The sequence below is a fragment of the Rhea pennata genome, chromosome 36 (assembly GCF_028389875.1).
Source record: "Rhea pennata isolate bPtePen1 chromosome 36, bPtePen1.pri, whole genome shotgun sequence".
NCBI classification, from domain to species: Eukaryota; Metazoa; Chordata; class Aves; order Rheiformes; family Rheidae; genus Rhea; species Rhea pennata.
The window spans coordinates 49679-70583 of record NC_084698.1 but is presented as its reverse complement, the minus strand read 5'-3'; the positions used below and the strand labels follow the sequence as shown (position 1 = coordinate 70583).

At 70.1% G+C, this 20905-nt stretch overlaps 2 protein-coding genes across 4 annotated transcripts; one reads left to right on the top strand and one right to left on the bottom strand.

Moving 5' to 3' along the window:
* Positions 1-355: 355 nt before the first annotated feature.
* LIPE (lipase E, hormone sensitive type) lies at positions 356-8664 on the bottom strand. Its single transcript, XM_062598756.1, has 10 exons — positions 8645-8664; positions 6563-7083; positions 6082-6172; positions 5635-5780; positions 4973-5158; positions 4165-4477; positions 3470-3697; positions 3001-3153; positions 2305-2573; positions 356-1454 (listed from the first exon to the last, which is right to left on the bottom strand). The coding sequence occupies exons 2-10, from the start codon at positions 7073-7075 to the stop codon at positions 423-425; spliced, it is 2931 nt and encodes a 976-aa protein (XP_062454740.1). The 5' UTR covers positions 7076-7083; positions 8645-8664; the 3' UTR covers positions 356-422.
* A 5095-nt stretch (positions 8665-13759) lies between these two features.
* BCL3 (BCL3 transcription coactivator) lies at positions 13760-20843 on the top strand. 3 transcript variants are annotated; one of them, XM_062598753.1, is made up of 9 exons: positions 13777-14253; positions 15106-15253; positions 16124-16232; positions 17175-17376; positions 17977-18065; positions 18136-18213; positions 18699-18884; positions 19564-19654; positions 20105-20843. In XM_062598753.1, the coding sequence occupies exons 1-9, from the start codon at positions 13959-13961 to the stop codon at positions 20593-20595; spliced, it is 1689 nt and encodes a 562-aa protein (XP_062454737.1). In that variant the 5' UTR covers positions 13777-13958; the 3' UTR covers positions 20596-20843. The 3 variants fall into 3 exon arrangements, with proteins under 3 accessions (XP_062454739.1, XP_062454737.1, XP_062454738.1); XM_062598754.1 differs by having other exon boundaries at positions 13778-14253; positions 18717-18884; XM_062598755.1 differs by lacking the exon at positions 19564-19654 and having other exon boundaries at positions 13760-14253; positions 20105-20307.
* Positions 20844-20905: the final 62 nt, after the last annotated feature.

Below are 20905 nucleotides of genomic sequence, written 5' to 3'. Positions count from 1 at the left end.
GCTCCATGGGGCAGACTATGGGGCACACTGCAGGGCTGGCTGCTGTGTCATGGGGCACACTGTGGGACACGCTATGGGGCAGGCCGAGAGCATGCAGGGCCAGGCTGCGGTGGGAAGGTTTATCTAGATACACGTCGTTGATGAGTGGCAAAGTTGTGTCCATCCTGTGTCCCTCCCACGTCCCCATGGCAGCAGCTTCCGGCAGCCCTCTTCCTGCACCGCTCCGGAGCTGCTGGTGCTGCAGGAAGGGCAAGCAGGCATCTCCTACCCCCTCCCACATCCATGGGGCCAGGACCCCCGTCACACACGTCTGGGGGGCCACGTCTTCCCATCACCCCATCACACAGGCAGCAGGCGCATTCAAAGGGGCTTTATTCCCCCATGGGGCTGAGCCCCATGGCAGCCCCATGGTGGGCTGGGGCTCAGGACCCCACTTCGCGTCCCGCGGGGCCACTGGGGCGCCGGGCGCTGCCCCCCCGGCTCTGCTGCCGGCCCAGGGCGGGTCTTAGGGGGTTCAGCCCCTCCCCACCCCCTGCCGGGGGGGCCCCACAGCACGGTGGGGGCTGTGGCCCGGACCCCCAGCCTGCGGCTCCGCTGTGGGGCGCCGGGGCGGTACTGGAGCCCACAGTTGATGCCCCAGCGCTGTGGGTCAGTACGTTGCTGGGGCCGTGGGCTCCTGCAGCCCCACTGCCGTGGGTCAGTGCATCGCTGGGGCCATGCGTTGGTGCATTGCCAAAGCTCTGGGTCAGTGGTACCCCACCACCGTGGTTCTCTGCACTGCTGGTGCTGTGGGTGGCCATGGCCCCACCGCTGTGGGTCTTTGCACTGCCGGTGCTGTGAGTCTCTGTGGCTCCACCACTGTGGGCCTCAGCGTTGCCAGTGCTGTGGGTCTCCAGGGCCCCACCACCATGGGTCTCGGTGTCACCGGTGCCATGGGTCTCCATGGCCCCACCACCGTGGGTCTTGGCATTGCCAGTGCCATGGGTCTCCGTGGCCCCACCTCCATGGGTCTCGGTGCTGCTGGTGCCGTGAGTCTCCGTGACCCCACCACTGTGGGTCTTGGCATCACCAGTGCCACAGGTCGCCGTGGCCCCACCTCCATGGGTCTCGGCACCGTGGGCAGCAGTGGAGCCCTCACCTGGTTGCAGGGAGCCCCGGCGGGAGGCGGCGGGAGGCTCAGGGGCTCGGCTGCAGCGCCGGGGGGCTGGGAGCAGCGAGGGGCGCCGGGGGGCAGGCAGCAGCGAGGGGCGCCGGGGGGCCGGGGGGTGCAGTGCCTCGCGCAGCAGCCGGGTGCAGAGCGCGGCCGCCTGCCGCGTCTCGGGGCAGAGCTGCGCCAGGCTGAGGAAGCCGTGGGGCAGGTCCTGCACCACATGCAGCGTCACAGGGCGGCCAAGCTCCCGCAGGCGCCGGGCGAACATCACCGAGTCGTCCAGCATGGGGTCCAGCGCGCAGGCCTGCGGGGAGGGCCTCAGCGGGGTGCGAGGGGACGTGGGGGGGGGGGGGGATGTGGGGGGCACAGGACAACCTCAGCAGGGGACGGGGGGATGTGGGGGGGCAGCCTCAGTGGGGTGTGGGGGGCACAGGGGGCAGCCTTAGCGGGGTGCAGGGGGATGTGGGAGCAGCCTTGGTGGGGCAGGGGGACAAGGGGATGCAGGGGGCACAGGGATGGCCTCAGTGGGGCATGGGGATGGCCTCAGTGGGACAGGGGGGTGTGGGGGGCGTGGGGATGGCCTCAGCAGGGCAGGGGGACAGGGGGATGTGGGGGGCACAGGGACGGCCTCAGTGGGGTGCAAGGATGGGGGGTGCAGGGGACAGTGGGAATGGGGGCGACGTGAGGGAACATGGGGACATTGGGAGTCACAGGGGGCATGGGGCACTGGGGGGACGTGGGGACGTGGGGCATCGTGGGGACAAGGCACACTGGGGGAGGTATCAGTGGGGACAGGGGTGCACAGGGCATCGGGGGGATGCAGGGACACGGATGTTGCCTGGTAGGACCCAGCCCATCACCTCATCCAGCCTCCCCCATCCCACGTGTCACGATGTGGGGCACCGTGGGGCAGCTGTGGGACAGTGTGGAGCACCATGAGATGGCTGTGGGGCAGCCATGGGGCAATGCAGGGTGGCCATGGGGCAGTGCAGGGTGCCATGGGGTACCACGGGGCACCACAGGGTGGCCATCAGGCAGCCATGGGGGAGCATGAGGTGGCTGTGCGGCACCGTGGGGCACTGTGGAGCAGCTGTGGGGCAGCGCGAGGCGGCTGTGGGGCGCCGTGGGGCATGGTGGGGCACCATGGGACTCACCACAATGTGGACGGGCGGCAGCTCCTGCAGCATGGCGTCAGGGGCCAGCAGCGGGCTCATGTACGGGTTCCTGGCCATGGGGCCGCTGGCCACGGCGAAGTTGGCTGGCGGCCGGTCCGAGCGCAGCGGCTGGAAGCCTTCGGGGTAGAGGCTGCCGGCGCTGTCCTCGTCCCCGGGGGTCACATCCCCGGTGCCGCCGTCCTCGTCTGGACGCCACCAGCTGCGGCTCCCACGCCGGGGCTCCTGCACACTGCTCCGCCGTGCTGGCTCTGCCGTGGGGACCCGTGGGTGCTGGCCCAGCACAGGGACAGCCCCTCGAGCCCCCCGAGGTGACTCTGAACCCCTCAAGATGTCCCCAACCCCACCCTGAGGTGCCTCAAACCCCTGAGGTGCCCCCAAACCCCTTGAGATGTCCCCAAACCTCCCTGAGGTGGCCATAAACCCCAAGATGTCCCAAACCTCTCAAGATGTCCCTGAACCCCTGGCAAGTCCCGATCGCCCCCCCCCCAGGCGTCTCCAAGGCCCCCCAAGGTGGCCCCGAACATCCCAAGGCCCCCCCAAGCTCCCTAAGATGGCCCCAACCCCCCCAGTTGGCCCCAAGGCCCCCCAAGATGGCTCCAGTCCCTCTGACACCAGCATGTCCCCAACCCCTGAGACCCCAACAGGTCCCTGACCCTCCAGGCCGCTGGGTCCTACCAGAGGAGCCAGAGGGCCGGGACAGGGGGCGCAGGGCCCCCAGCCAGGCCGCAGCCCCCCGGCGCAGCTGCCGCAGCAGCAGGGCCGTGTCACGGCGCAGCAGCCCCCCAGGACCGAGGGGCTCCAGCGCTGGTGCTTCTGTCTCCTCCGCCCCTGCAGCAATGCAAAATGCTGTGAATCTGCCTCAAAATTACCCTGAAACTACACCACCACCTCCTCCACCCCTGTGGCAACCGAAACCGCTGAGAAATCACCCTGAAACCGCCCTGCTACCCTTGTGGTGACCCAAAACGCTGAGAATCTGTGCCAAAACTGTCCCGTGACCCAAAATGGGGTGAATCTGTCCTGAAACTGCCCTGTGGCCCCAGCTGCATAGGCGCTGAGGCACTTGCAGAGCAAACCCACGTCCCCGTGTCCCTCCCATACCGCCCCTGTCCCCCCATGGTCCCATGTCCCCCCATGTCCACACCTGCATAGGCACTGAGGCACTTGCAGAGCACGCTGAGGGGCAGCAGGGGGTCGAGCAGGGTGAGGAGCCGCGAGGGTGACACGGCCGCCTGCACCATGGTCACCGGATAAGCCGCCACCACGGCATCAGGGCGCTGCACCCCGGCCGCTGCCGCCCGCAGTGACACCGCCAGGCACAAGTTCCCGCCAGCACTGTCCCCGGCCAGGCACACACGCTGCGCTGTCGACCCTGCGCCCGCGGCACCATCACGTCACCATCTCCACCTCTGCCTCCATCAAATCCCATCTCATCTCCATCCCCATCCTGTCCCTGGCCAGGCACACACCATTGACCCTGCAACGGTGCTGTCACCGCTCTGTCACTGTCACCATGCCCATCCCAGTCCCTTCTCCATCCCTGTCCCCATGCCATTCCCATCTTGAACTTGTCCTCATCCTTGTTCTGTCCCATCCCGTTACCTGTGTGGTGCTGATCCCTGCCGCCATGCTGGGCCTCTGCCCGTCCCTGTCACCACCCCATCCTGATCCCTGTCCCCCCTCCCCCCCCAGCTCACTGAGGAGGCAGTGCAGCAGGGCCCAGCAGTAGGTGTAGAAGCGCTGCTCGAGGACGCCGCTGGCTCCTGTCTCTGTGTGCCCCCGTGTTCCCCCATGTTCCCCCCCCCGTGACCCCTGTCCCCCCGTGTCCTCCCAGCTCACCGAGGAGGCGGCAGTGCCGCAGGGCCCAGCAGTAGGCGTAGAAGCACTCCTCCAGGGCCCGCGGGAAGGGCGCCTCGGGGGCCAGGGCGTAGTCGACGGAGAGCACTGGGGCGCCCAGCTCGCGGGCCCAGGCGCGCAGGTAGGGCTCGTGCGAGCGCGACGTCTGCGCCACGAAGCCGCCACCGTGGAAGTGCACCAGGAGGGCGGGCGAGGGGGGGCCCGGGCGGGCACCCGCCCCTGGGCCCCCCCGGCGCCACCGCGGCACCTCCGCCTCCGCCTCCGCCCCGGCCAGGGCGCTCAGTGCTGCGCTGTCCTGCACAGGGGTCAGGGTGTCGGGGGGGCCACGCCACCAGGAGCCTCCTGCTGACCCCCCACTGCAGGGACCCCCATGCACCTCCCGTGGTGACCCACACTGCAGGGAGCCCCCCGCTGACCCCCCCCCCCCCCACTGCAGGGACACCCATGCACCCCCCCAGTGGCCTGCCACTGCAGGGATCCTCACACAGACCTCCCCAGTGCAGGGACCCCCCCCCATGCACCCCTCATGGTGACCCCCCCCCCCCACTGCAGGCACCTCTGATGGTGACCCCAATGCAGGGAGCCCCCCCGTTGACCTCCCTGTACAGGGACCCCCATGCACCCCCCACGGTGACCTCCACTGCAGGGAGCCCCCCCACAGGAACTCCCTCGCACTCCCCCCCCGACAGGAGCTCCCCTCACGCCTCACCACACCCTGCCCCACAGGACTCCCCCCCCCCACAGGAGCTCCCCCCACGCCCCACCATGCCCCACGTGGGGTGACGCTGACCTGGCCCTCACGCAGCTCGTAGGAGAGCAGGCGCATGCGGACGGGGCCGGGGCCCGTGTGGGCCACAGGTGGTGGGATGGTGACCGTCAGTGCCGGGTCGGCCGCCAGCGGCAACTCCAGCGGCTCCGGTGGCACTGTCAGCGCCCAGCACAGCCGCACCGGCGCCGCTGCCAGGCTGGCCACCGACTGTGGTCACAGCACCATTGGTACAGGCCACGGGGCCATGGACCCCAACAGAACACCCCGCCCCCGTCACTGACTGCAGCCATGGCACCATCGGTACAGGCACAGGGCCATGGACCCCCATGGCCACCAACTGTGGTCATGGTACCGTCAGTATGGGCACAGGGCCACGGACGCCCCCCTGAGCCACTGACTGCGGCCACAGCACCATCAATAAGGGCCACGGATCCCCAGACTACCCCTGGGCCCCCAGAGCCCCCTGGACCCCGCCGACTGCAGCCATGGCACCGCTGGTAAGGGCCACAGCCCCACGGACTTCCCCATGGACCTCCAGAGCCCCTTGGGCCCCAGCCCCGGCCACCAACCTTGGCTGTGGCATCACCGTTGGTGTGGGACATGGGGCTACGGACCCTTGGACCCCCACGGCACCCCCTGGCACCCCCAGAACCCCCCGGTTCCCTCCCTCCCCCCCCCCGCACCGCCAGCAGCTGCATCTCTGTCAGGTTCCAGAAGCTCTTCCAGAAGTGAACGTCCAGATTCTGTGTGAGCCGCTCGAACTCAGCACCCCGCAGCTCTGGGTCCACAGCGAACTTGCCACTGGTGAAGAGCGACCCAGCCGCCACGCCTGCCAGGCACCCATTGGGACAGCCGGGGACACAGGGACACAGTCAGGGACACGAGGGGACAGGCAGGAACACCGGGACACGGTCAGGGACACGGACATGGTCAGGGACACGGGGACGCGGTCAGGGACACGGGGGGGAGGGCCAGGGACACAGTCAGGAATGCACCGAGGGGTGCATTCAGGGGCCATGTGGTCGGGCCCTGTGGCCGGGGGGACACGCGGTCAGGGACACGCAGTTGGGGGGACGTGTGGTTGGGGGGGGGGAGGAACACACAGTCGGGGCCAAGGCAGTGGCGCTCACCCAGCCCCATCTCGTCCCGCTTGTAGTTCTCGCCGAAGGACACCAGGCCAATGGCGATGGTCTGCAGGAAGGGCCGGATGGACGGGGCGAACTGCGGACAGATGGATGGGCGGACAGTGAGTGGCCATGTGCCACCACTGTCCCCACGTCCTCATGTCCCAGCACACCCGCACCATGTCCCCACGTCCCAACACACCAGGACTGCTCGCACCGTGTCCACACATCCCCGTGGCTGGTCGCACGCCCGTCTCCACGTCCCTGTGGCAGGTCACACACCCATCCCCACATCCCCATGTCCCTGTGGGAGGTCGCACACCCGTCCCCATGTCCCCGTGGCAAGTTGCACACCCATCCCGTGTCCCCATAGCAGATTGCACACCCATCCCCACATCCCCATGGCAGGTCGCACACCCATCCCCACATCCCCATGGCTGGTCTCACACTCATCCCCATGTCCCCCCCATCCCTGTCCGCTGGCCACCTGGAAGCCGAGGCAGCGCCCGTAGAAGCAGCCGTTGTGCATGGTGCTGTACTCGCGCAGCACCAGCTCGGAGAGGCCGCCCTCCTCGTGGGGGAAGAGGCAGCCGGGGCGGTTGTGGGCCAGCAGCCGCTGCGCCAGGTAGAGCAGGGCACGGAGCTGGGCCAGGGCGGCGCCGTAGGCCTCCAGCTCAGCAGCATTGTGGCCGCTGCGGAAGAAGAGGCTGCGGCGGTGGGCGGCCACGTAGCGGCTCTTGTGCACCACGTGTGCCAGGCAGCAGCACGCCGTGTGCACCAGGCTGCGGTAGCCGTTGCCCGGTGTAGCCTCGTCCAGGTCGAAGCGGTGGTAGAGGCGGGCGACGTGGCCCAGGGCAGGCTCCAGGCGGCGGGCGTGCTCGCGGATGGTGCCGAAGGCGGCCACGAAGCGCCGGCCCACCTCAGTGCCGCTGCGCCCGAAGAAGGCGGCGTTGTCCTCGGCCAGCGCGTGCAGCGCCTGGAACAGTGGCCGGGCCTCCATGGCAGCGCCTGCGGAGACAGGGATGGGGACGGGATGGGGACAGGGGCGGCAGCGGCGCTTTAATGGGGCAGTCGTGCTCCGCCCCCCCCCCCCCCGGATGTCGGGGCCCCCTCCCCTTCCCCTGGGCCGCCTGGATGCCAGGGCCCATCTGGGATGCCAGGGCCCCTCCCGGATGCCTGGGCCCCCCTGGGGCTGCCTGAGCCCCTCCCCCCCAGCTGCTCAGATGCCAAGGCCCATCTTGGACGCCTACCCCCCCCCGGACCACCCAGATGACAGCCCCCCCCCTCGGCCGCCTGCCCCCCCCCCCGGCTGCCTGCCTCTGGGGCAGGGGACGAGGCTTGCGCAAGGTGGTAATGGCAGGGACGGGACACTGGGGCAGAGGGAACAGGGACGGGGGTGGCCGGTGGTGGGGACTCAGGCCGTGGGGCCAGGACGGCCACATTCCTGTTGGTCCCCGGACGGGGGAGGGGGAGCTATGGGGCAGCTGTTTGGCCAGGACAGCCATATCCCCACAGATCTCCAGCCATGGGGCAGCTATGGAGCGGCTGTGGGGCAGCCATGTTCCTGGCCATAGCACAGCCATGGGGCAGCTGCATCCTGGCATGTCCCCTCGTGTCCCCAGCTTTGGGGCAGCCATGTCCCCACATGTCCCCAGCCTTGGGGCAGCTGTGGTGCGGCTGTGGGGCAGCTGTGTCCCCAGCCGTGAGGCAGCCATGTCCCCAGCTGTCGGCAGCTGTGGGGAAGCCATGTACTTGCATGTTCCTGACCAGAAGGCAGCCATGGGACAGCCTTGGGGTGGCCATGGGCTGGCTGTGGGGCAACTGTGTCCCCGCATGTCCCTGGCCATGGGGTGGCCATGAGGCGGCTGTGGGGCAGTCGTGTCCCCACATGTTCCTTGCCATAGGGCAGCCATGGGACAGCTGCATCCTTGCATGTCCTTGGCCATGGGGCAGCCGTGTCTCCAGCTGTGGGGCAGCCGTGGGGTGGCCATGTCCCCATATATCCCCAGCTGTGGGCAGCTGTGGGGCAGCCATGTATCTGCGTGTTCCTGGTGGCCATAGGGCAGCCATGGGGCAGCCTTGGGGTGGCCATGGGGTGGCCGTGCAGCAGCCGTGGGACAGCTGTGTCCCCCGCCATGGGACAGCCGTGGGGCAGCTGTCCCCGTGTGACTCTGGCCATGGGGCGGCCATGGGAATGTTGCCAGGCCTGGTTCCCCTCTGGTGTGGGCTTGGCCGACCCCGCCCCCCCCCCCGTTCTGGGGGTGGTTCAGCCCAGTGACCCCCCTCCCAGCTGGGGGCGGTTTCGCCACACTGCCCCCCCACATGTTTTCAGGGTGGTTTGATCCAGTGTCCCCCCCGGGGGGTGTTCCCCCCCCTTCCCCCCTATTTCGTGATTGGTTCCCCTCGAACCATTTTGGGGGCGTTTTCCCCTGCCCTCCCTCCGTTTCCGTGATTGGTTCGCCCCGACCCCCATTTTGGGGGCGTTTCCCCCCTGGCTCCCCCCTGGGCGCGCGCGTGGTCCGTCCTGGGCCTCCCCCGCCCCCCGGTGGTCTCGCCCGCGCGCACCCACCTGCGGCTCCGTCCCGGCCCCCCCGCGCGCCCCGCTTAGCCCCGCCCCCCGCCGGGCCGCTTCCGCCGCCGCACCGTCACGTGACAGTCTCCCACCAATCGCCGCCCGCGCCCGCGCCCGTCGCCCGGGCAACCGCCCCCGCCGCGGGCAGGGCGTGCGGTGACCCCTGACACCGCCGGGCCGCCGTCCCCCGGGCGACGACCCCGGCGCGCGGCGAGCGGGGTCGCGAGCTCTGACCCGGGGCGATGTTGCTGCGGGTTTATTGAGCGCACGCGGCGACCCCTGACCCGGGTGATCCCCGCGACCCCAGGCGCCCCGCCGTGACCTCAGTGAGCCCCTGACCCCCATGGCCCTTCCTGCGAACTTTGACCCCCCCCCCGGCCGCTCCTCGCCATGGGGCTGCGGGGTCTCGTGGCTCTGACAGGGTCACAAGGGTCCAGGGTGGCCTGGAGGTGTCACAGGGGGCTCGAGGGGGTCACAGGTGACCAGGGGGGTCATGGGGGGGGTCACAGGGGCCCGAAGGGGGCATGGGGGTCGCAGCGGGGTCCAAGATAGGTCACGGGGGGGGTCACAGAAGGGTCCAAAGGGGAGTCGAGGGGGGTCATGGGGGATCTATAGGGACCAGAGGGGGCTGAGAGGGTCGGGGGGGGATCCAGGGGGCTCAGAGGGGCTGGGGGTCATTAGGGTGTAATAGGGGATCTGTGGGGGTCATTGGGGGGCCCATGGGGGTCAGAGAGGTCAGGGGAATGAGGGAGTCAGTATGAGGGTGTCCATGGGGGTCATGGGAGTCCAAAGGGGTCGGAGGGGGCTCAGAAGGGCTGAGAGGATCATTGCGGGGGTACTAGGGCAGCTCCATGGGGGTTTGCAGGGACTGGGAGGTCATAAGGGGATCCATAGAGTGTCATGGGGGATCCATGGGGAGGGTCACATAAGGGTGGTCCATAAGGGGTCATGGGGGGGTCTGTGGCGGGGTCACAGGGGGGTGCATAGGGATCTGGGGGAGTCCAGGGGGGCGTGGGGGGATCCGTAGTAGTCCATGGGGGTCTGAGCAGGTCCGCAGGGGGCTGGAAGCATCACGGTGGGTCCTGGTGCTCTGGGGGGCCCCTGGGTGCTCCACGGGGCTGGTCCCGGTCCTAGAGGGGCAGCGAGAGCCCCTTGGTGGGGGCACGGGGGCGGCAGCGCCGGCGGAGGGGTGGCAGGCACCGCCTGGGGGGTCCTGGGGGGTGCAGGGGTGTCAGGGGACTCTGACCCCCCCCGGCACCCCCGAACCCCCAAACGCTCCAGCTCCCCCATACCCCCCCAGCTCCCCCATCCCCCTAATCCCTCCTGACCCCCAGGGCCCCCCTGTCCCCTCCTGCCCCCTGAATGCCTGACCCCCTCACCCGGCACGCGTGGCGTGGCGGCCGCTCTCCCGCAGGCACACGGCAGCCGGCGGCCGGGGCGGGCCATGGCGCGGAGGCCGGCAATGCCAAGGGGGGCTGGCACGGCCCGGGGGGGTCCTGGCAGTGGCGGCAGCAGCAGCAGCAGTAGCAGCAGCAGCGGCGGCAGCGGCGCAGCTGGGGCAGGCAGGCGGCACATGGCGAGGCTGGAGCCCTGCGGCCCCCGCAGCGCCGCTTTATCGGCCCCCCGGGCGGCACAGTTACGGGAAAGGTGAGTGTGGGAAAGGTGGGACCTGCCTGGGGCGTTCTGGGCGGCTTCCTGGAGCCGACACTGGCGCCACGTGCCTCCCCCGGACGCCGCGCCCCCCCTCCCCTGCCTCAGGGGCTGTGGGCAGGAGCACAGGGCCATGGGGCAAGAGCACAGCCAAGAGCACCTGGGCTGGGGTGATGCTTGCAGGCTCCTGCTGGTACCCCCCAAAAATGGCCAGATTTTCCCTTATTTCCCCGTTGTGCTGCAGCGCAGCTGGCTGCAGCCAGAGCCCTGTCTGTCCACGTCCACATCCACGTCCACGGCGGCGACACCAGCACTGGGGCCGAGCCGGCCGGGCTGCTCCATGCGTGGCCCCAGCCCCCACCAGTGTGTAGCCACTGCTGCCACAATGCCAGCAGCCTGGACCCGATGGCATGCGGTGAGTGCCCGAGCCCCCAAAGCCAGCCTGGGTCCCCCAAAACCTGCCTGAGCCCCCCCAAACCGGCCCGAAGTCCCCCCAAACAGCTCCAAGCCCCCACAAAACCACCCCAACCCCCAAACCCTCCCTGAACCCCTAAATCCTGTGCCACGTCTCTGCACCGTGTCCCCATGTTGCACCCTCCAGATGGAGGGGGAGCGGGAGTCGCCCAGACACCTGGGCCCCTCGTCCTTGGCAGGCTGGGGCCTGGACGCCAGGACCCTGCTGCTGCGCTTGTGGCCCCTTGCATACACTGGTAACCCGCACGCTCGTGAGCAACATGTTCGCAGCCCCTCGCACGTGCTGGTGTTGCAGGCACTCCCTTTGCTAATCATCGAAGGGATGAGCCTGGACGCCTTGGCCCCGGGATCCTGGGCTCTACTGGGGAAGCGAGGCTGCCGTTCCGAGCACGGAGGGACCCAAGCATCCAGGCCAAGGACAGCAAGAGGCAGCAGCAGAGACGGTTTAATGTCAGGGTCCACCAGGGTCAGGGGTACCCCGAAAGCGTCCTTCCGCCAGGGCAGGGATCATGGGGTGGGGTCGGGGTGAAGGGTCAGGGGGTGCAGGTTAGGGGGGCTGGGATGAAGGATCAGGGGTTAGGGGGCGCAGGGTCAGGGGAGGTCGAGGTGAAAGGTCAGAGGTCGTGGGGTGCAGGGTCAGGGAGTGCTGGGGTTGGGGTGCGGGGCCAGAAGTCAGGGGGTGCAGGGTCAGGGGATGCCGAGGTCGGGGTCCAGGATCAGAGGTCATGGGGTGCAGAGTCAGGGGCGCCAGGGTCAGCGGTGACTCTAGGGGCGACTCGGCCACCTCGTAGATCGGCTCCTCGTCATCTGTGGGGGGCAGAGAGGGACCCAGGTGTCCAGGGGAGCCCAGGCATCCGGGACCATCTCAAGCCCCAGGGGGCCCCTCCCAAGTCCCAGGGGACCCCAGCGTCTGGGGGGGGGGGCCCGGCATCCGGGGCTAGCACTCACCCTCGCGAGAGGCCGCCGATTTCTTCACTCTTGGCTCCCGAGCCCCCGTTTCCCTGCAAAGATTCAGGGGGAGCCTGGAGCAGCTCATGGGGCCCAGGCATCTGGGGCAGGTGGAAGGAGGAGGGGCCCAGATGTCTGGTGGAGGGGGCATTTGAGGGGAGGGGCAGGTGGGGAAGAGCTGGAGGGGGTGTCTGGGGCAGGGGGGGAACCCAGAGGGACTCAGGCGCCCGGGGTTGGGGGGGGACCCAGGCATCAGTGATGGGTGTGGGGGGACCGAGGGGTCCAGGACAGGTTCTGGAGGGACCAGGGATCCGGGATGGGAGGGGTACAGGCATCCGGGATGGGGGGAGGGGGGACCCAGGGCTCTGGAATGGGGGCCCCAGGCATCCAGGCAGCCTTACCGCAGGCGGGGCCGGACATGCCGGTGCACCAGGGCAGCTCCGAGGGCCCCGGCGAGCAGGACCCCAACCAGGGCGCCAGCCACCAGCCAGGCCAGGAACGGGGGGGTGGCACGGGGTGCCGGCGCCACCGTGGGGTCAGCAGTGCTGGAGGGGGCTGTGCCGGGGGGCCATGCCGGGGCGCTCGGCATGGGGACCCGTGGCCGGCCGGGTGCCCCAGAGCCGCAGCCGGGGCTGTTGCCGCCGCAGCACGGGGACACCTGGGCCCCCGCCCTGCGGGGGTGGCGGCGGGACGCGCCCCAAAGCTGCCAAACCCGTCAGGGCCTGAGTCACAGTGCCGCCAGAGCCGGCAGGGCCCAGGTGTCCGGGGACCCAGCGGTTTGGGGGCCCCAGCGTCCGGGGACCCTGGGGCCCCGGGGGTTAGGGGACTCCAAGTCACCCGTGTCTGGGGGCCTGCTGCCCCGCCGAGGCACCCCGGAACCCAGGGACCTGAGTGCCTCCTGCCCTCCCCAGGGGGCCCAGGCGTCCGGGCACCCACTGCCCCCCGCCAGGGGCCAGACATGGTGGGGCCTCGGGCGCTCAGCATTGGGGTGGCTGTGCACACGCGTGCACATGTGCTTGCACATGCAGCATGAGGCACCTTCACTAGGCGCTCCAGCCGCGAGGCAGCAGCCGCTTGCACGCGTGCGTGCTGGGCAGCTGCGAGCGTGCGAGGGGCACAGGGAGGGCACCAACCCGGCCCCCCTCCGGGGCGTGCGGCACTGCCGGGACTTTCCAAGCGTTGTCGCTTCTGGTAACTCGGCGCCCGGCGGCGGGGAGGAGCCAGGGGGGGCGCCGGCGGCAGGGCTGCGCACGCGCATGCACACGCTTGTGCACACGCTTGTGTGCGTGCTCAGGTCCACACACGTCCCGGTGCATGCATGCCTGGGCAGCAATGCACATGTCGCTTTCGCACGTGCGTGTGCGAGGCCCAATGCTAAGTGCTCATGTGCAGCAGCCCCCGCACGAGGCCCCATATGCACCACCATCTCGCACACACGCGTGTGCAAGCTTGTGTGCAGCCTGGAGCAGGCCAGGCTTGGGGGCCATTAATGTTTTATCCACTCTGGAAACCCCCCTGGGCAGAGGGCAAAGGTCCCTGTGGCCCCCACCCGACCCCACCAGGGACCTTCGCTCTGCCCCCTCCCTGGACACCTGAGCCCTCCCCGGGGGGGGGGGATCCAGGACGCCTGGGCCCTCCCCGGAGCGGGGGGGGGGGGGGCGCGCTCTGGGATGCCTGGGCCCTCCCTGAGGGGCGCTCCGGGACGCTTGGCCCCCCGCGGGGGTGGTGCTCCGGGACGCCTGGGACCTCCCCGGGGGGGGGGGGGGGCGCTCCCGGACGCCTGGGCCCTCCCCTCCGGCGGCGGAGCGCGGCGCAGGTGAGCCGCGGGGGGGGGAGCGGCCGCCTGGGTCCCCTCCCCGGGGCGGGGCCGTCGGGGAACCCCCCCGCGGCGGGGCGGGGGCGGCCCCGGGGCCCCCCCGCGGGAGGCGGCCCCGAAAGTCCCTCGCCGGCGGCCGGGGAAGTCCCGGGCGCTTCCTCCCAGCGCCGCTCCGGCTCCGGCCGCCGCCGCCTCCGCGGGGGCCCAGGCGTCCGGCGGGGCCCAGGCGTCCCGGCGGCGGCTGCCGGATGCGCGGCGGCTGCGGCGCCTCGGCGGGGACCCCGGCGCCCCGGGGGGCCCAGGTGTCCGAGGGCTGCGCGGCGGGGCCGCCCGGGCGCTAGCGGCGGCGAGGGACCCAGGAGTCCGAGGGGGCCCCGGCGTCCGAGGGGCCCAGGAGCCCGAGGGGCCCCGGCGCCCGAGGGGATGGCGGAGGAGTTGCCCGTGGACCTGCGGACGTGGCGGGCGGCGGCGGGCCCCCTCCCGGTCGCGGCCCCCCCTCGGCCGCGGCAGCCTGAGGCGTCGCTGCCGCTGCGGAAGCGGCGCTCGGCGATGCGGGAGGCGGCAGCGGCGGCGGGGGGGACCGGGACGCCGGGCCCCCCCCCGGGCAAAGCGCCCCGCGGCGGCGGCGGCGCCCCCGGCCCGGCCTGCGCCCCCCACGCCCTCGCTCCCTCGTGCCTGGCCCTCGCCTTCCCCCCCCTGCCCGCCGCCTACTACCCAGGTGAGAGCCGGGACCCCCCCCGGGACCCTCGTGCAACCCCCTGGCCCCCCGCGTCCCCAAAGCCCAGTGCAACACGGGCCCCTCCCGTGCATCCTTGGACCCCCCCCCCCCCGGGGCTCCCCTGTGCAACCCCGGGACCCCCTCGGGCCTCCCACAGCCCCATGCAATCCCGGGACGCCCCCGTGCACCCTAGGACGACCCCTCCCCCCCCCCCGGACTCCCCTGTGCAACCCCGGGACCCCCTCGGGTCTCCTACAGCCCCATGCAATCCCGGGACGCCCCCGTGCACCCTTGCCCCCTCCCCCCCAGAGCTCCTTGTGCAACCCCGGGACCCCCCCCCCCCCCGAGCCTCCCACAGCCCCATGCAACTCCGGGATGCCCTCGTGCACCCTTGACCCCCCCCCCCCCCGGAACCTCCCTATGCACCCTTGAAACCCCCCTGGTCACCTCCCCCTCACAACCCTGGGACCTCCCGTACAACCCTGCCCCCTCACAACCCCAGGCACCCTTGAGTCCCCCACCCTGGACCCCTTGTCCATGCCCCCGTATAACCCTGTGCAACCCTGAGACCCCCCAGTGCTCCCTGGGATCATCCGGGACCCCCTCGGACCCCCCCCCCCAAGCACCCCCTACAGGCTCGCGCCCTCCCCCCGGGAGAGGCCCAGGCATCCGGGAAGGGACTGTAGCGAGATTGCTCAAGGGGCTCGCGGGGTCCGGACTCCCCCTCCCCCGCCCCCCCCGGCCGCTGGGGCCCTTCGGGGACAGTGAGGGCAGCGCGGGTGCCGGGGTCCTTTGAGGCCAGCAAGGGGGGGCCAGGACGCCGGGGCCCCGCTGACGCCGGCACCCGCGCAGGGCTGCTGCCCGCGGCCGGGGCTGGGCCGCCGCCCCCGCCACCTCCGCTCGCCTTCGCCCCCGGCCCCTTCGCACTGCTCGGCGCCGCCGGGACGCAGCTGGCGGCCGATATCGCCGCGGCCACGGGGCAGGACGAGGACGGCGACACGTGAGTTGGCCCCCCCCCCGTGAGCCCCTCCTGTGGCACTCGGAACCCCCCCCGTGGGGACTTCCATCGCCCTCAGGACTCCGTGGGACCCCCCGGGTGGGACTCCCCTCTCGCACCCGGATCTCCCCCGTGGGACCCCCTAGTGAGACTCCCCCGGGACCCCCTTTGTAGAAACCCCCTTGGGACCCCCCAATCGCCTCTAGGACCCCCCTGTGGGAACCCTCCTGGGACCCCCAGCGTGTGGTATCCCCCCGGGTCTGCCCAGGACCCCGCCGTGGGAACCTCCCCGAACCCCCCATCCCCTCCCTGTCGGAGCCCTTCCCCTGTGCCCCCCTCCATGAGACCCCCGGGACCCCTCCGTGGGAACCGCCCTCCCCTGCAACCCCCACCACGGCCGCCGCCGCGAGGGGAATCCCCGGTCCCGGCCGCCGGGTTCCCCCCAGGCTCCGCCCCGCCGCTGACGCCGCTTGACGTCACCGCTGCCGGCCACGCCCCTTTACTGGAAGCGTGGGGGGAGGGACGACTTCCTCCCTCCCCCCCTCCCACGGAGGGGGCGGGGACGAGGGGGAGGGGGCGGGGCCAGGTGCTTCCACCCCGCCCCGCGGTGTCCCCGGGTCCTTGTGCCCCGCTCCGGGTCCCCCGGGTCCCCCCCGTGTCCCTGCAGGGCCTTGCACATTCTCGCTGCTCCTCGTGTCCACAATGTCCCTGTGTTCCCCCGGGGCACTGCACGTCCCCTGTGTCCCTATTGTCCGTGTGTCCACAGGACCCTGAACATCCCCATGTCCCCCCTTCTCCTCTGTCTCCGTGTCCCCCCAGAACCTTGAACATCCCTGTGTCCCGGGTGTCCCCAATGTTCTTGTGTCCCCACAGGGCCTTGCACATCGCGGTGGCCCAGGGCAACCTGGGGGCTGCCCGGCGCCTTGTGGGACTCTTCCTGCAGGGCCGCCGGGACCTTGACGTTTATAACCGCCTGCGCCAGGTACGGGGGACACAGAAGGGAGGATGGGGCGGGGGCAAGGGGAACATGGGGGTGTGCACAGGGCAGAGAGCTTATGAAGCTGCAGGGCGCACAGGGGAGCGCAGTGCACGGGGCTGCAGGGTGCACAGGGGAGCATGGTGCACGGGGCTGCACAGGGCAGGGGCTGCAGTGTGCCCAGACGTGCAGTGCCGAGCACGGGGCGGGGGGTCACCCACACTGGCCCTTCCCTGAAGCCACATGCACCCACAGCCAGCGGCACCGCCGGGACTTTCCCGGCAACTTCCTCCCAGCACCGCCATAGGGTCACAGCCCGGGCATGCACACGCGTGTGCACAGCCACGGCATGCAGCAGCCTGGCACGTGCCTTGCACATGCCTCGCACATGCCTCACGCGCACCTGCAGTCTATGCAAGTGCTTGCATGTCCAAGCACACGCCTTGCTGCCAGGCGGTGCATGAGAGCACCATGCGTCACACGTGCACATGTGTGTGCATCCCCCGCCATGGCTCACAGTGGGGGGGATCATCCCTGTCCTCGCCCTTCCCCCGAGCGGCTGTGTGACCTGGGGCCAGCACCTTGCATGCCCCCCATGCACCGCTTGCACAGCCCTGTGTGCTCCCATGTGCCCTGTGCACCCCCTGTGCGCCCTGTGCAGCCTGTGCACGCTGTGAGCCCCTGTGCACCCCACATGCCCCAGGCACCTTGTGCCCCCTGTGTGCCCCCTGCGCACCCCCCATGTATTCCTTGTGCCCCCACACCTCCACGCACCCTCTGCATCCCATGCGCCCCCCCCACGCACCTTGTGCACCTTGTGCACCCGCTGCACCCTACACCCCTCCTGCACCCCCCACGTCCCCACGCACCCTTCACACCCCCTGCACCCCACACCCCTTGTGCATCCCCCGTGCCCTCCACACCCCCTGCGCTGATGGCTGCCTGCAGACGCCGCTGCACCTGGCGGTGATCACGGCGCAGCCGGCACTGGTGAAGCTGCTCGTGGCGCACGGGGCCTCGCCGATGGCGCCTGACCGGCACGGGCGCACGGGCGCCCACCTGGCCTGCGAGCACCGCAGCGCCCGCTGCCTGCGTGAGCTGCTCGCCGCCCCCGGCGCCCCCCCCGACCTCGAGGCCCGCAACTACGAAGGTTAGCGGGGTGTGGGGGGTGCAGCAGTGGGGTGTGCGAGGGCATGGGGATGGAGTGCAGGGCGTACACAGCAATGGGGTGCGGGGGCATAGGGGGTGCATTGCTAGGGGGTGGGGGGCACACAGGCATGGGGGGCACACGGTTGGGGGCACCACTCAGATGGGGTGCACTGGGATGAACAGGGATGAGGACATAAGGATGGGGGACAGGGGAGTGAGGTGCAGGGCAGCATGGAAAGGGCTGTGCAGAAATGGGGTGCACAGGAATGGGGTGTGGGAACAGGAATGGGGAACTGGGAATGGGGGTGCGTGGGAATGGGGGCTGTAGGGATATGTAGTGCAAAAGGATGAGGTGCAGCAGTACATTCAGGAGGTGCAAGGGTGTGTTTTGGGGTGCATTTTTGGGGTGTGGCTACATTTCATGATGTGGTGTGCATTTCAGGGTGCATTTGAGGTTGTGGGGGTGCACTTAGGGAGTGCATTTCTGGGTACAGGTGCATTTCAAGGTGTGGGGCATTTGGGGGCGTGCTTGGGGGTGCATTTTGGGGTGTGGGGGCATCGTGGAGCATGTTTGGGGGTGCCAACGCCATGGCTCCCGCAGGGCTGACGCCGCTGCACGTGGCTGTGGGCGCGGGGGCGCGGGAGCCGGCACAGCTGCTGCTGGAGGCTGGCGCCGACGTGGATGCTGCGGTGAGCGGGGGGCTTGGGAGGGGGCAGGGGGCCGGGGCTCGCAGGGCACTGACCCCCCTGCTGCCCCCAGGACATCAAGAGTGGCCGCTCACCGCTGCTGCATGCTGTGGAGCGTGGCAGCCTCGACATGGCGCAGCTCCTCATCCAGGTGTGTTTTGGGGCATCTTGGGGTCTTTTGGGTTTTTCTGGGGCCTTTCGGGGCGCTTTGGGTGTTTTCCAGCTTTTTGGGAATGGCCATCCACGTGTTTGGGGGTGCTCTAGGGCATTTTGAGCACTTCCAGGTGGTTCAGGGCCAACGGAACAATTCAGGACGCTCGAGAGTGGTTTGGGATGGGTTGTGGCGTTGTGAGGCATTTGGGGATGTTTTGGGTCTTGTCAGGGCATTTTAGGGAGCTTTGGGGCAGTTTAGGGGATTTGGGGCTCTGGGGTGATGTGAGGACAATTTTGGGGGGCTCCAGGGTGGTTGCAGCCCCTCGCAGCCCGCCACCGTGCCGCAGTGGGGGGTGTGGGTGAACGCACAGTCCTACGCGGGGTGCACGGCGCTGCACGCGGCGACTTGGACAGTTTCCGGGGGCGCTGGGGTGGTGTCGGGGCGGTTTCAGGGGGCTCCGGGGCGGTTGCAGCCCCTCGCAGCCCGCTGCCATGCCGCAGCGGGGGGCGCGGGTGAACGCACAGTCCTACGCGGGGTGCACGGCGCTGCACGCGGCAGCGGGCCGGGGGCTCCTGGCGCTGCTGCGGCTGCTGGTGCGGAGCGGCGCTGATTGCGGCCTCAAGAACTACCATAACGACACGGCGCTGGCTGTGGCCAAGAATCGGCAGGTCGGGGTGGGGGGCTGTGGGAGGGTGGGGGGGTGGACAGGCCCCTTGGGAGGTCCTTATGGGGAGTCGGGGGATCCCTATGAGGGTCGGGGGGTGGAGGGTCCCCATGGGAGGGTCCTTATAGGGGGGAGGGGATCCCCATGAGGGTCTGGGGGGCAGAGGGTCCCCATGGGGGGTCCTTATGGGGGGGTCCCCATGGGGGTCTTGGGTGGGTTGGGCATCCCTGTGGGGGTCTTGGAGGGGTTCCCTGTGGGGCATCTCTACTGGGAGGGGCCCTATGGGGGTGTCACCATAGAGGGGGCCGAGGGATCTCTGTTGGGATGGGGGTCCCTATAGGGGGGCTTTTATTAGGGGGCTCTGGGGGGTCCTCAGGGGGGGTCTCTTTGGGGAGAATCCCTATGGGGGGGGTCCTATGACAGGGTCCCTTTGGGGGGGGTCTTGCTGGAGGGGGCCTTATGGATGGTGTTGTTATGGGGGGGTCTCTATAGAGAAGTTTTATGAGGTATCTCTATGGTTGGGTTTGGTGAGTCTCGGGGGGATCTATGAGGGGTTCCTGTGGGGGAACTTGAGGGAAGACCCTGGAGGGGGGTCCCAGGGGAGTCCCTATGGGGGTCCCTGGAGGACTCCCACCCTGAGAGGGGCCCTTGGGGGTGACAGTTTCCCCATGCCCCCCCCCCAGGTCATCGACATCCTGCGGGGAAAGGCATCTCGACCCCCCCCGGCCCCTCCCAGCCCCGATGTCCCCCCCGACACCCCCCGGACCCCCAATGGTGAGCGGGGTGAGGGGCCCTGGGGGGACCCCGAGGATTTGGGGGGGCTCCTTGGAGAGTTAAGGGGGCTTTGGGGGTCACTAGCAGGGTTTGGGGATACTGAGGGGATTTAGGGGTCCTGAGGAGTCCCCTGGAAGCTTGGGGTATCTCTAGGAGTCCTGGGGGGAGTCAGGGCATTTAGGGATCTGTGAGGGTCCCTGGGGGTGTTGGGGGGGTCTCCGGCATTTAGGGGTCCCTGGGTGTCCCCAGGGTGTTTGGGGGGGGGGAGTCTGGAGGGGTCCCCAGGGGTTTGGGAGTCCCAGGGAGGATTTGGGGATCACAGGGGATCTCCAGGGAGTTGGGGGAGTCTCAAGGGTCCCTGGGGGGATTGGGGGGGGATTTGGTGGTCCTGGGCAGGCGATGGGGGGGAGAGGTCTTGGCCCTCCCCAACCCATCCCCCCCCACCCCCAGGCCGGACCAGCGCCTCCCCCGAGTCCCTCCCAGAGGCCCCCAGCCCCCCACCCACCCCAGGTGCTACCGCCACAGCCAATCAGACACCAGAAGCTGCCGACTTGACCAATGGGGTGTCGACAGCAGGGACCCGCCCCCTGGTGAAGCAGGAGGGTGATCCAGCCCTGCCCACCCCAAGGCAGCCAATGGGGTGCGCTGGTGGCCCTGCCCTTGCCCTGCCATTGGCTGATGCCCAGCTGGAGCGCCCCCAGCACAGCAGCCTGTACCCAATGGCGTCACCCGGCCAGGAGGCCGTGGCCAATCCCTTCTCCCCACTGCTGCCTGGCCCCTACCACCATCCAATCCTCTCACTGGGGCTGGGGCCACTGGCCAATCAGGGGCCACTGGGGAATGACCAATCACGGACGCTGCAGGGTAGGGGCAGCCCTGCCCCAGGGGGCCCCCGGCTCCGCCCCCGGGATGGGCGGGGCCAGGCAGGCGGGGGCAGGTGACCGCGGACCCCGGCGTCCGGGGACCCGGTGTCCGGGGACCCAGGCGTCGCTGCCACGGACTTGCAGCCACGGGGCCCAGGCATCCCGGCGGGAGTGTTGCTCCCGTGGCTCCTCCCCCCACCGTGGGGCCCAGGCGTCTGGGCCCTGTCCAGGAGCATTAACCCCCCCCCCGGGGGGTAATTTATTGCGGGGGGGGGGGAGGGGAAATCCTGTAAAATGGCAAATTAAAGTTTTTTTTGTTTGTTTAAGAGTTTTCCGGGGGCGGGGCTGGAGCGGGGGGCGGGGCCGGAGGCGGGGCGGGGCCCGGCGG